The sequence below is a fragment of the Mauremys mutica genome, chromosome 4 (assembly GCF_020497125.1).
Source record: "Mauremys mutica isolate MM-2020 ecotype Southern chromosome 4, ASM2049712v1, whole genome shotgun sequence".
In the NCBI taxonomy this organism is placed as follows: Eukaryota; Metazoa; Chordata; order Testudines; family Geoemydidae; genus Mauremys; species Mauremys mutica.
In genome coordinates, this window is record NC_059075.1 from 8,549,111 (window position 1) to 8,562,257 (window position 13,147).

General features: G+C 47.8%; 2 protein-coding genes across 3 annotated transcripts in view; one reads left to right on the forward strand and one right to left on the reverse strand.

The window, feature by feature from the left end:
- The window catches only part of GPR137C (G protein-coupled receptor 137C), a 63,600-nt gene extending 62,198 nt beyond the window's left edge, over positions 1 to 1,402 (forward strand). The window contains exon 8 of the transcript XR_006578899.1: positions 372 to 1,402. The gene's annotated coding sequence lies outside the window, so the exon portion shown is untranslated. The remainder of the gene's footprint in view (positions 1 to 371) is intronic.
- Positions 1 to 9,109, reverse strand: part of ERO1A (endoplasmic reticulum oxidoreductase 1 alpha) — a 35,999-nt gene extending 26,890 nt beyond the window's left edge. For both annotated transcript variants that reach the window (XM_045013903.1, XM_045013902.1), the window contains exon 1: positions 8,873 to 9,109. In XM_045013903.1, the coding sequence (XP_044869838.1) occupies positions 8,873 to 8,998 (126 nt within the window). In that variant the 5' untranslated portion in view covers positions 8,999 to 9,109. The remainder of the gene's footprint in view (positions 1 to 8,872) is intronic.
- Between the last annotated feature and the right edge of the window lie 4,038 nt (positions 9,110 to 13,147).

Below are 13,147 nucleotides of genomic sequence, written 5' to 3' on the forward strand. Positions count from 1 at the left end.
CATAACCATTTACACGCACAGACAAAATATTAGTTCATTCTCCAAAATGTCCGATCATGTCAAATCTCAGCTCCCTCTTCATTGTACTGGAAGCAAAGCCGCAGGGAGAGGCAGAAGGAGAGGATAATGGAAAACAGAGGATCCTTACAGGCGTCAAGGTCGGTGACAGCTAAGTGTAAATTTGTAATGGTGCTGTTCGAGCGATTGCCAGGGGGTGACAGGAATAATACTCGAAGAGAAGCAAGGAACAAAGTAAATACGGAGCTATATAGACAGCAGAATTTTGTTGTTCTTGTTGTTGTTTTCAAGGACTTCTTGTTAATTCTCTTCTCTCACTTGCAAGTAATTCAGTCTTGGTCCTTATTTTTCAGGCACTCATCAGTTTGGGCCCAGGATACCTAAAGATCCGGGATGAGGGCTACAGAAATGGGTCTGCTCCTCGGCCCAAAAGAACTGTGTGAAGTAGGATAAATCTCCTCTGTTTGGGGGACTGAGCTTTCTCAGGGGCTGGTCCCAGACTGAGGAATGAAATCCCACAGGAGCAAAGTACCACCAACAACCTTCCTACATTCCACCCCAGGGAAGGCACACTTCTTTGCCCTGCCTTCTCTGGGGCAAACACAGAGCAGCATGGACACCTATCAAATTATTTTAAAAATATATATACATTTACAGATTATTGTTGGGAAAGGGAAGAATGAAAGAATGAGCCAGGCAAGAGATGCTAGTCACCTCACTTGAAGACTTCTGTAAGGCGCTCTGATAACTTCATGAAGGTCGCATGCAAATCTGAACAGAACAGTGCTAATCACCCCTGGGGCAATTCAACACCTTCTTGCTGCTCCCTTCCCCCACCCCCAAAGGGGGCAGGGGGCAATGGAACACTTTCCTCCTAGATAGTGGTTAAACAAGGAAAGAAAGAATGGATGGAACAATTAGCACTTTTCGGGAAAAGCTCCAGATGACTGACTTTGCAATGGCCTAGTCTGCTGGCTGAGGAATAAGGAGCCCAGTCTCCAAACCTGAATCTCTTCTATTGTGCATCAGTACTGTGGAATTGACTCCTTTAAAGAAATCATTTGGGCAGCCTGGACCATTTGGGCTGCACAGTCCATTGCTGAACTCAATGGAAAGGGAAGTCTACATTACCATGCTAGCACTCCTGCTTCCCCATAAACAATGTATTTTTGTTACAAAACTATGGTTCTATGTTTGGTTTTGGAGTCTCCTGTTTTACAAAGCAAACCTAGTACTATTTCCTACACCTGACCTCATGTTTTCAGTATAAACATTGACATTTCCAGCCCTACATTGCTACGATTCCGTAACTGGGAAACTGAAGGGGTTTTGCATTGCAATGGCTGTAAAATTAAGAGCTCAGCAATTAAGATTATCACAAGGCTAAACCACCCAATTAAAAAAAATTAACTGACTAATCCCTAGTCTACACTCATTTCTGTTTCAAAATCCTCATTGCTACTTTCTGGAAATATTGCATTCTTCAGTTAAGCCAGGGAACGCGCTGCACTGTGATCCAGCCGGCTGTTCAGAGCTACTGTGGTGCAAATCTGGGCAGCTAATGATTCAGCTACACTAGAAAAAGGTTCCAGTCTGAGAACACGTTGGTCCCGCAGGCATCCTTGAAAACCATGGAATATCTGCATGGGGAAGTGCTTCAAAGGGCATGCCAGGCCAAACACTGCTGGGATTAGATTTGCTTTCACTGATTCAGCCTGAGCGGTTTTGATCTGCAGTGTGGAGGGCAATACCACCAGCATGGATGGATAGCACTACCACTGTGCAGACAGTTCCCCTGGGCACTGACTGTCTTTTGAAACAGCCCAGATTCCGCTGCTTCTGGGAGCTGCAGTGTAGGGAGCCAGCGAGCACTGGAACTGGCTTTAGAACAGCACGAGGGAAAAGAATAGGCCACGCAGAGGGTTCCGAACAATTCAGCACGGCTAGTGTGGGCACATGGAACTCCCCGCTCCACTAACAATTCCCATTGACTTAATACACTCAGGAATTCACCCTTTGTGCTCCACACAGTTCTAGCCTACCAGTTAGGAATGGTTCAGTTCTCGAGCATACACATGGTCTAGCAGGCACTACTGGCCTGCTTACCTACCACTGCCTCCCTTCCTGAGGAGCCAGAGGCTGGAGACGATGTAAACGGAGACAGAACAGGAGCCAGTGAAGCCAGGAAGCCTCCAAGATGCTGAAGCTTGAGACACCAGAGGTCCCATAGAAAAGAGTTACCAAGCACTGTATGAGATCCAAGACTCCGAGAGGACTGAAGCAATGCTACTGGTGGAAGGAGAAAGGTCCCAATAAGACTAATAAGGCTTCCATTTCACTTTTGCCCTGGCTAAGCTGACCCGCTCTAGAAAGTCTAGAAATAGCCAAGATCAAAATGCAAAGTCCAGCCAGGAAACACAAGAATACACCTCTGGTCTAGTGTAATTCCAGAGTTACAATGTTCCTTATAGGTTCTTATATGGACATACATCACTGTTTCAATGTCTTTCCCTGCTGCTTTAGGCCCCTTAGCAGAAGCCATAATGTTATTTATTTGGATATCTACAGCGCCTACTGTCATGGCAGCGATGTCTTAATTATAAATGTGTTGACAACATATGCCACACACTAAGTGACATCTTTAAAAAATAAATATTTATCTGGAACAGTTGTTCAAGATGAAACACACAAGCTGATATACTCACAAACATGTGCCACATGCTTCATTGTTCCTAGGACTCGCTGAGCTGAACAGTTGGGTTTCCTTGAGCCCAGAGGCTAGGGCTGGTTTTGCCCAAGCGAAAGGAGGCAACACTAAAGCTATGGTGGAGCCAAAGATGGACGGGGTGCGTAAGCATGACATGAGGCAAGAGGGCAGGGCTGGTTCTGCCCAAATACAAGATAGCAACACTAAAGCTATGATGCAGTTGCAGCTGGCAGATACAAACATCCCAGACAATATGAGTGGCCCAGATTCTTGAAGTCTGGGGCCTTCTTGTGAACAAATGCAACTGGAACTCAGTATGCACGTCTAATTAACTCTAATGCTAATGTATCGGCATGGCGTGTGTACCTAACACAGCCATTAGATCACTGCAATATTTTGGTACTAAACCTTAATCAGATAAAAATCCCTTGCTTTTGTTCTTCCTCCTTCACTTCATCTCCCTCCTTTCCCTCATCTAGTTCTCCACTCTTCTGCAATTGTCCTCTCTGCTCTATCCCCTCTACTTTCGTCCCCCATGTCTGGTTTGCTCCCTCCTCCCTCGCTTTCTCTCGGTCACCCCCTTCCTTTTCATTCCCCAATCCAACTCCCATTTAAGTCAGTGCAAAGACTCCCACAAGCTTCCAAGGTAATGAAATCAGGGTGTGTGTGTGTGTGTCTTTCTCCACCTACTGCCACCTGTCCCCAGCCCAGCTGTGGAGTGGGGAAGATGGTGACACGTTACCCTGCCATCCCCACCTGCAGCCAGGACAGGAAGTGGGATCATCTCAGAGGATGGAACGAGGAGCATCTTTTAGCCTGTATCTGCAGTCACCCTGGTTCCCACCTCCCAGCTCTCCCTGCTTGTGGTACTCCACAAATTTGGGATCAACTCATTTTTTGAGAGTTGGCAGCTCATGGCCAGAGGGAGATCTTCAGTTATGGAGGCTCCTAAGCCCACCTTCTGCCACAGCGGCTGTACACTGGGATCTAGTTAGTCCTCCCCCACCTCATCCAGGTGATTCCTATATGACATGAGGGCCAAGACTGGGCTTGTAGGGCTCTTACAATAGCCTCACTGGTAGCTCCAGGAGCAAGGTGCAGAGCTGTGCGTTCAGCAGTGTCTCATCTATTGAGTTCCCTGGCAGCATCTCACACTGTGGAGACTGAAGTTGCGTCAGGTGACATTTCAGAGTGTGTGTCTGCAGCAGGGAGCTGCAGCTGCCAATAGAGTTAGAAGATGCATCCCAGTTTTGCTCCACAGATGACACTATGGAGACATTTTGAGTGTCGTCGGCAGGTATGAATTGCTGCCTCAGTGGTCAGGGCAGGGCTTGAAAACGCAAACGTAAGGAGCTCATTCTCCTAGCCCGTTGCTTTGACCATGCTGCCCCTTCTTTGCCTTCCTCCACTCATTCCCCCTTCTCTGTCTCTTTAAACACAAGCTACTTGTCTTCACTTGCAAGGCCCTTCATAGCCTATTCCCACCCCACCCGTCATCTCTTACTCACTACCGAAGCATCTAGTCAGCCCTTCAGTTAGACCATGATGTCAGCCTCCATCAGGCACTCATTACATTTTCAAACAGGAACCTTGGTGCCCCTACTGCTTGGGAGGAACTCCCCAAAAACATCCGCAAAGCCCTGTCATTCTCCCCCTTCAAATCCTTCCAAAAAAACCTCTCCTTTGCCGTCTTGCCTACCAAAAACTTGACAGACGTTAGTGTGCTGATACCACGCCCGATCACACCGATCGATATTGTCTCACTGTTTCCTTGACTTCCCCGTCTGTCCGTATCCGTCTGTTGTCTCTGGTCTTATACTTAGATTGTAAGCTCTTTGGGGACCATCTTTTTGTTCTGTCTCTGTCCAGCACCTAACACGTGCTGAGTTCTTGGTCCGTGACAAGGGCTCCTAGGCACTACCGTAATACCAAAAAAAAAAAAAAAAAAAAAAAAGAAAAGGAACGCAACTTAAAAATCTGCTCAAGGAGCAAAGGATCATATATTCTTGAGGCCCAACTTCTCACATTTTCTATTATGGCCAGGTACCAAACTGACAAAAAACAAACAAACCCACACCCTTGTGTTATTTGAATAACCTTCATTTGCCTAACTGCACAATGTTCGACCAAAATCCAGGTTGCCCATCACCAAACAGCTGCAGTGTTTCCACAAAGCAACTACACAGGTCTGTAAACAACATATGTGCAGTAAGTTCCTGGGAGTCCACAGGGAGACTTGATTAATGATTGATTAGAGCATATAATGAATCATAAACAAAAATATCTAAGTGGAGGATGAGCGGTTTGTAAAGTGATTGGAACAGAGATGTCGAAATGATATTTAGTGCTAATGAGACAGATGGTAAAGCAGCAACATTATGTGGAATTGTTACATTGTTTTTAGTTACACAGGGCTGTTTTTGATAACAAAGTTTCAGAACTGGGTAGTGGTGGCTTTAATGTAAAGGAACTGTAACGTAGCTTTCAAAAAAGTTAGGCCTCAATCTCCCCCATGGGGAGCCCCACTGAAACCAGCCTACGTGGAGCTCATTGCAGAATCAGGACCTATTTGGTCCAGCCTCTGAAATGTTGTGAGAGCTAGTTTTATCTTAAGTCTGTACCAACATCCCCAATGTCGTCCTATGCCATGTCTGAGCTAATGGGGTCATACAAGCTATTCTCTTTCCTTACACAACACACTGTCAGCACATAACCAAATCCGTTTTGTGAAGGTGATAAAGTTCGGGATACCTCGATTATGAAAAATGCTATTAACAAAACAAATTACACCTCTACCCCGATATAATGTGACCCAATATTACACGAATTCGGATATAACGCGGTAAAGCAGTGCTCAGGGGTGGGGCAGGGCTGCACTCCAGCGGATCAAAGCAAGTTCGATATAACGCGGTTTCACCTATAACACGGTAAGATTTTTTGGCTCCCGAGGACAGCATTATATCGGGGTAGAGGTGTATATTCTAAAAGAAAAGGCAGCAGAAAAAAATCTGGCTTTAGAGAGCTCAGATGCACAAGTTATAGCACCAACCGTTCCCACCCAAAGGAAAAATAAAAGAACAAGCACTTCAGTGTGCATATGCAAAGCACTATTCTATGTCTGTCCCATACTGCTTTATACGGTGGTACTTGCTTTTCATCAGACTTGTACTTGTGTGAATGAATGCCTCTTTCTCCCAGTCGCTATTCAGTCTCTGTGGTTATATATAGGCAAAACACCTTTAAAGAACTGAACAACATTTTTTATTCTTTATCAGCAGTATATGTCTGATATCTGAATATCAAGTCTATGGGCTTTGAGATCCACAACTGGAAGAGGCTATGTACATGAAAATGATTATTAACCCAAGCCAGTTGTGCAATTCCATAGTTCCCATTTCCCACTTCCTTTTTTATAGATGGAAAAGAAAGAGGAAGTTAATGCAAAACCTATTATTGTCACATTGAGGTTACAAGGTTTAAAGATGGGTCAGAAAATGAAAGTGTTAAATATTCCATTGCAATTTTAACTCATCTAGGCCCCAAATCCTACAAATGAGCCAATACAGAACCCACCAAAGTCGGGGATTCTGCATGGGGTCCATTCATATAATTGCAAGATCTGGTCCTTACGTTGCACATACATTTAACAGCCTAAACAGCAACCACGTATGGCTTAAACACAGCAGGACAGATCCTCAGCTGGTGTAAGTCAGCATAGCTTCACTGAAATTAATGGAGCTATGCTGCTTTAAACCAGCTGAGGATCTGACCCAGCATATGCAATGTGGAAGAGTTAACATGGCAACAAAAACTTTATTATACATTTACAGTCTTAACATTGGATTTTATATTTTAATCTCTTCTACAAGAGAGGCTTGTACACAAGACAAATCTCAAAACCTGTTAAAATCTCTCTTTTGCTTTCCTCTCTCTCCTGAATATCAGAAACATAAGGAATAGCTCCTGACTGCTGGGAATGTGATAAGTGAGAAACAGGACAGATAGAAAGATTTCACCCTCAGATACTATAGTGATGTACATCCTTGAAATACCTTAGACCAGTCCATTATTTTTTTGCCAAGGTCCAAATTTCTTGGTCAAGGTATAGTCAAGGTCCAGACTTCAGAGAAAATAGTAAAACAACAATCACAATAAGTAAACAGAGGCGGCTCTATGTATTTTGCCACCCCAAGCACGGCAGTCAGGCAGCTTTAAGTGGCACGCCTGCGGGAGGTCCGCCGATCCCTCACCTTCGGTGTACCCGCCGCCGAATTGCCGCCGAATCCGCAGGACTGGCAGACCTTCCGCAGGCATGCCGCCAAATCCACGTTAACAGCAGACCTCCCTCAGGCAAGCCGCCGAAGGCAGCCTGACTGCCACCCTAATGGTAACCGGGAGGCCGCCCCCCGCAGCTTGCTGCCCCAGGCACGCGCTTGGTGCGCTGGTGCCTTGAGCCGCCCCGTAAGTAAATAAAAAGATTTTGGGGTCCATTGAAAAGCATCTGGCAGTCAAGATTTGGCCTGCAGTCCCCCTATTGACTATCCCTGGCCTAAGGACTATAATAAGCCTGCAAAGTATACAGTCTCTTACCCCTGATGATGGGTCCCTCCCGCTCAGGGAAGAGACGCACTGGCACTGGAAGCATATACTGCTACTGTCCATGCTGTGCCTATGGTTTCATAGTGTCACAGATTCCAAGGGCAGAAGGGACCATTGTGATCACCTAGTCCAGCAGTTCTTAAGCTGTGGGTTGGGACCCCAAAGTGGGTCACAACCCCGTTTTAATGGGGTCGCCAGGGCTGGCTGAGACTTGCTGGGGCCAAAGCCCTAGCCCGAGGGCTTCAGGTTACAGGTCCCCTGCCAGCGGCTGAAGCCTTTGGGCTTCGGCTTCGGCCCCCTGGCCTGGGGAGGTGGGCCTTTGGCTTTCCCCCCGTCCCTGGGTGGGCTCTGGCTTCAGTCCCACCTCCCAGGGTCCTGTAATAATTTTTGTTGTCAGAAGGGGGTCGCGGTGTAATGAAGTTTGAGAACCCCTGGCCTAGTCTGACCTCCTATATAGTTCAGGCCAGAGAACGCCCCCAAAATAATTCCTAGAACAGAGCTTTTAGAAACACAATCCACCCTTGACTGAGAAATTCTCTGTGACGGACAATCCACCACGACCCTTTTGGTCAAACGTCTGAACAGTTAACAGAGACCTTCAAACTCCAGCACTGGCAAGCCAGCCCTAACACTCACACAGTTCTGGAGACCCACCCTTCACAACACAGGTTAGGGAGGAGATTAGTGAGTGCCCAGGCCCGGCAGGAGGGGTACAAGGAGGAGACACTGCAGAACTGGAATTAATTTGCAACCTGGACACCATCAAATTAGGCCTGAATAAAGACTGGGAGTGGATGGGTCATTACGAGAACTAACAAAAACCTAATTTCCCGACGCTAATTTGCCGCGACTGTTACTCTCACCTTCTTGTTAACCGTTTGAAATGAGCCACCCTGATTACCACCACAAGACTGATTTTTCATCCTGTTGATAATAGCCCACTTTAATTGACTTGTCTCAACCCCCCACTTGGTAAGGCAACTCCCATCTTTTCATGTACTGCTGTATCTCTCTTCCTACTGGATTTTCCACTCCATGCATCTGATGAAGTGGCTTCTAGCCCACGAAAGCTTATGCCCAAAGAAATGTGTTAGTCTATAAGGTGCCACAAGGACTCCTCGGTGTTTTAGGGAGGAGACAGGTAGGGGAGGATGTGACAGCTGAGGGGATAGATAAACATGCAGACAACATGGGTGTGGGGATGGGGGGTAGAACACACTGTGACAGACACCAAGGGGAGGCGCAGATGGGGGGACAGGACGGACAGACGGACACACGGGGAGGCGCAGAGGGAGGAGAGGAGGGACGGACAGATACCGGAGGGAGTGGGAGAGGACAGACACCGGGGGGAGGCGAGGAGGGATGGACGGACAGACACGGGGGGAGGCACAGAGGGGGGAAAGAAGGGAGGGAGGGAGGGAGGGACAGACACCGGGGGGAGGCGCAGAGGGGGGGAGAGGAGGGACGGACAGACGGACACCGCGGGGAGGCGCGGAGGGAGGGACGGACGGACACGCGGTGCGCACGGGCCGGGCCGGGGGCTCTCACCTGGCAGAAGCACCTCTGCTCCGCGGAGCCCGGCAGCGGCTGCCCGGCGGCCGCCCCGGGTCCCAGCCCCGCCGCCCCGAGCAGCCCCAGCCCCAGCAGCAGCCAGCGCAGGTCGCAGCGGCCCATGGCGCGTGTCTGCGCGGGGCTGCCCGGCGCGGGGACTAGACCCGGCCGGGCGGCCCGGCCCCGCCCCGCTAGGCGCGGCCGGGATTTCCCGGCCGGGAAGCTGCGGACGTGCGAGGCGGCCCGCACCCGGGCCCCGGCCTGACCTGGCCCTGCCCCATTGGAGGAGCCGCGGGCGGGCGGGAAGCGGTGATGCGTCCCCAGGGCCCGCCCAACCCTGCGCGGCAGCGGGACCGCTCCGCGCCCAGCCGCCCGCCCCTGCACCCGCCTCGAACCGTGCCGGTGCCCGTGGGCCGAGCCAGGCCGGCGCACCGAGCTACACGCGGCTCTGCCAATGCACCCGGCGCTGGCAACACCCAGCCGTGCCAATGCACCAAACCATGGCAACACCCAGCCGTGCCAATGCACCAAGTGTGCCATGCACCAAACCATGGCAACACCCAGCCGTGCCAATGCACCAAAATGCGCCATGCACCCAGCCCTGGCAACACCCAGCCGTGCCAATGCACCAAAATGTGCCATGGACCCAGCCCTGGCAACACCCAGCCATGCCAATGCACCAAGTGTGCCATGCACCAAACCATGGCAACACCCAGCTGGGCCAATGCACCAAAATGTGCCATGGACCCAGCCCTGGCAACACCCAGCCATGCCAATGCACCAAGTGTGCCATACACCAAACCATGGCAACACCCAGCCATGCCAATGCACCAGGCTACACTCGGATCTGCCAATGCACCAGGCCCTGGCAACACCCAACCATGCCAATGCACCAGGCTACACTGGCATCTGCCATGCACCAGGCCCTAGCACAGTGATTCTCAACCTTTTGTATTGGTGACCCCTTTCACATAGCAAGCCTTTGAGTGCGGTACTCTCACCCCTCCCCCCATAAATTAAAAACACTTTTTTATATATTTAACACCATTATAAATGCTGGAGGCAAAGCAGGGTTTGGGGTGGAGGCTGACAGCTTGCGACCCCCAAAGTAATAACCTCATGACCCTCTGAGGGATCCCAACACCCAGTTTGAGAACCCCTGCCCAAGCAACACCCAGCCATGCCAATGCGCCAAAGTGTGCCATGCACTAAACCATGGCAACACCCAGCCATGCCAATGCACCAGGCTACACTGGCATCTGCCATGCACCTGTTGCAACACCAAGCCATGCCTATGCACCGAAGTGTGCCATGCACCAGGCCATGGCAACACCATAAACTGTCATGGGATAAGAGGGAAGCTTAAAGTAACTGGTTAAAAGATAGGAAACAAAGGTTAGGAATAAATGGTCAGTTTTCAGAATGGAGAGAGGTAAATAGTGGTGTCCCCCAGGGATCTGTACTGGGCCCAGTCCTATTTAAAATATTCATAAGCAATCTGGAAAAAGGGATAAAAGATGAGGTGGCAAAATTTGCAGATGATACAAAACTACTCAAAATAGTTAAGTCCCAGGCAGACTGCGATGAGCTACAAAGGGATCTCACAAAACCGGGTGACTGGGCAAAAAAATGGCAGATGAAATTCAATGTTGATAAATGCAAAGTAATGCACATTAGAAAACATAATCCCAACTATACATATAAAATGATGGGGTCTAAATTAGCTATTGCCATTCAAGAAAGAGATCTTGGAGTCATAGTAGATAATTCTCAGCAAACATTCACTCAATGTGCAGCGGCAGTCAAAAAAGCAAACAGAATGTTTGGAATCATTAGGAAAAGGATAGATAATAAGATAGAAAATATCATATTGCCTCTATATAAATCCATGGTATGCCCACATCTTGAATACTGGGTGCAGATCTGGTTGCCCCATCTCAAAAAAAGATATATCGGAATTGGTACAGAAAAGGGCAACAAAAATGATTAAGGGTATGGAACAGCTTCCATATGAGGAGAGATTAATAAGAGTGGAACTTTTCAGCTTGGAAAAGAGACGACTAAGGGGGGATATGATAGAGGTCTATGAAATCATGACTAGTATTGAGAAAGTAAATAAGGAAGTGTTCTTTACTCCTTCTCAAAACACAAGATCTAGGGGTCACCAAATGAAATTAATTGGCAGCAGGTTTAAAACAAACAAAAGGAAGTATTTCTTCACACAACACACAGCCAAGCTGTGGAACTCCTTGCCAGAGGATGTTGTGAAGGCCAAGACTATAACAGAGTTAAAAAAGAACTAGATAAGTTCAGGGAGGATGGGTCCATCAATGGCTATTAGCCAGGATGGGCAGGCATCCAAAACCAAACCAACACCAAGCCATGCCAATGCACTAAATGGCACTGGAATCTGCCATGCACCAAACAATGTCAATCCACCAAACTGTTGTTAACTACTGTGCTATCCACCAAATAACATAGGAATCTGATGCGCCAGTGCTCCAAACTGTACCAGCATATAGCCATACACCAAACCATGTCATGTAGACCACATCTGGCATCAGCTTGTGCCAGTGTTTCAATCACACATCCAACTTTTCTATAGAACAGCCACACCACACACCACACACCAAACAGTAGTACTATGCACTGAACTACCACCCACACACAAACTATGCCAACGTACAGTGGCACCATTCACTGAACTATACAAAGCCCAGTCACAACCATACCACACAAGAACCATGCAACTGACTTCAGCTGATGGCACTCAGCATCTCTGAGGATTGGGCCCTGTATATGTTACAACCATGACTGAAAGACTTCAACCATGCTGTTGAAAACAACCGTGCTTCACAAAACATGCTCAAGACAACTTCCACCCAGCAAGGTTATATTATGGCTTCTGTAGGGTGACCAGACAGCAAATGTGAAAAATCAGGACAGGGGGTGGGGGTAATAGGCACCTGTATAAGAAAAAGACCCCAAAATCGGGACTGTCCCTATAAAATCGGGACATCTGGTCACCCTAGGCTTCTCATCATGGCTTAACCTAGGCCTTGATCCCGCAAATACTTACACATATGTATCAGTTTACTCACATCCTATTGAACTCATGGATAAAGAATTTTGCAGGATTGGACCAATGGTTTGTATTGTAAACATGTTGAGGATGGAGACAAACCAAGTGTCGGCATCTCACTGTTTGAAACTAGTTTCAAAAATTGTTACATGTCTTTGTGTGGACTGGTCCGATAGGAGTCAAGAATTTTTACTTTTTATCTATAAACTACTAAGTAAAGCAATACATTCTTTCTTTATAATGACCTAGATTTCTCCCTGTGCGCATCATCAACAGGCAGAACCCTGACACAATCATTCTCTGGAAAGCAGCAGGTAGAGTGTGATAATGTACAAAATGAGTAATTCTGCAGAGGTCACTCAGCTGTTGCAACTGAAACCTTAGTGCAACTCTGATGCGTCCTTGACTGAACTGTAGTTAAAGAATGTCTTTGTTGGTTTGCCTGCAATTGACTCTTCACTATGCAAATTACATTTAAGTCATTTGATTATTCATTTAATTGTTATATTATAAAACTGATACTATGTGCTTTTACCACACCCACCGTCTGAGGACTCAAAGCACCTCACAACTTCCCAGTAAAAATGGGAAATAAAAATAGCCTTTGCTTTAGGAAAAGGGAAATTAAGGCACTGAAGATTAAGGCCAGTGTTTTCAACCCTGGGTGCCTAAAGTTAGCCACCTAGCTCCATGTTTAGACACCCGGATAAAAGTGGTCTGGTTTTCGAAAGCACTGATCCCTCACAGCTCCCATTGACATCCTCCAGTGCAGTGCAGCACATCTGAAAACCACGTCTATTCAAGGCCGCATTCCTGCAACTGACAGCATGTGAGTGGACTGCTATGTCCATTCAGAACCCCAGTGTCTGTAGTGAGTGCAGCAGCCTGGCCACATGGACCGCAAGGGAAGATCGGGGCCTAAGGCCTAGATCCTCAGAGGTATTCAGGTGCCTGAAGTGCCCATATACCTTTGAGGATCTGGGTCTAAATGCCTAAATATGGAGTTAGATGCCTAAAGTTAGGAACCCATGTATGATCATTTTTGCCGGTGTAACTTGCCACGGGTTAAACAATCTGTAGCCATAACATTCAGGTCTTGTGACTCACAGTCCTGTGCTTGATCCACAGGGCCATTTTCTCACCATTTTGCTGCTCACATTTCTTGCATCTGAAGTCTCCTCGTTGTTTTC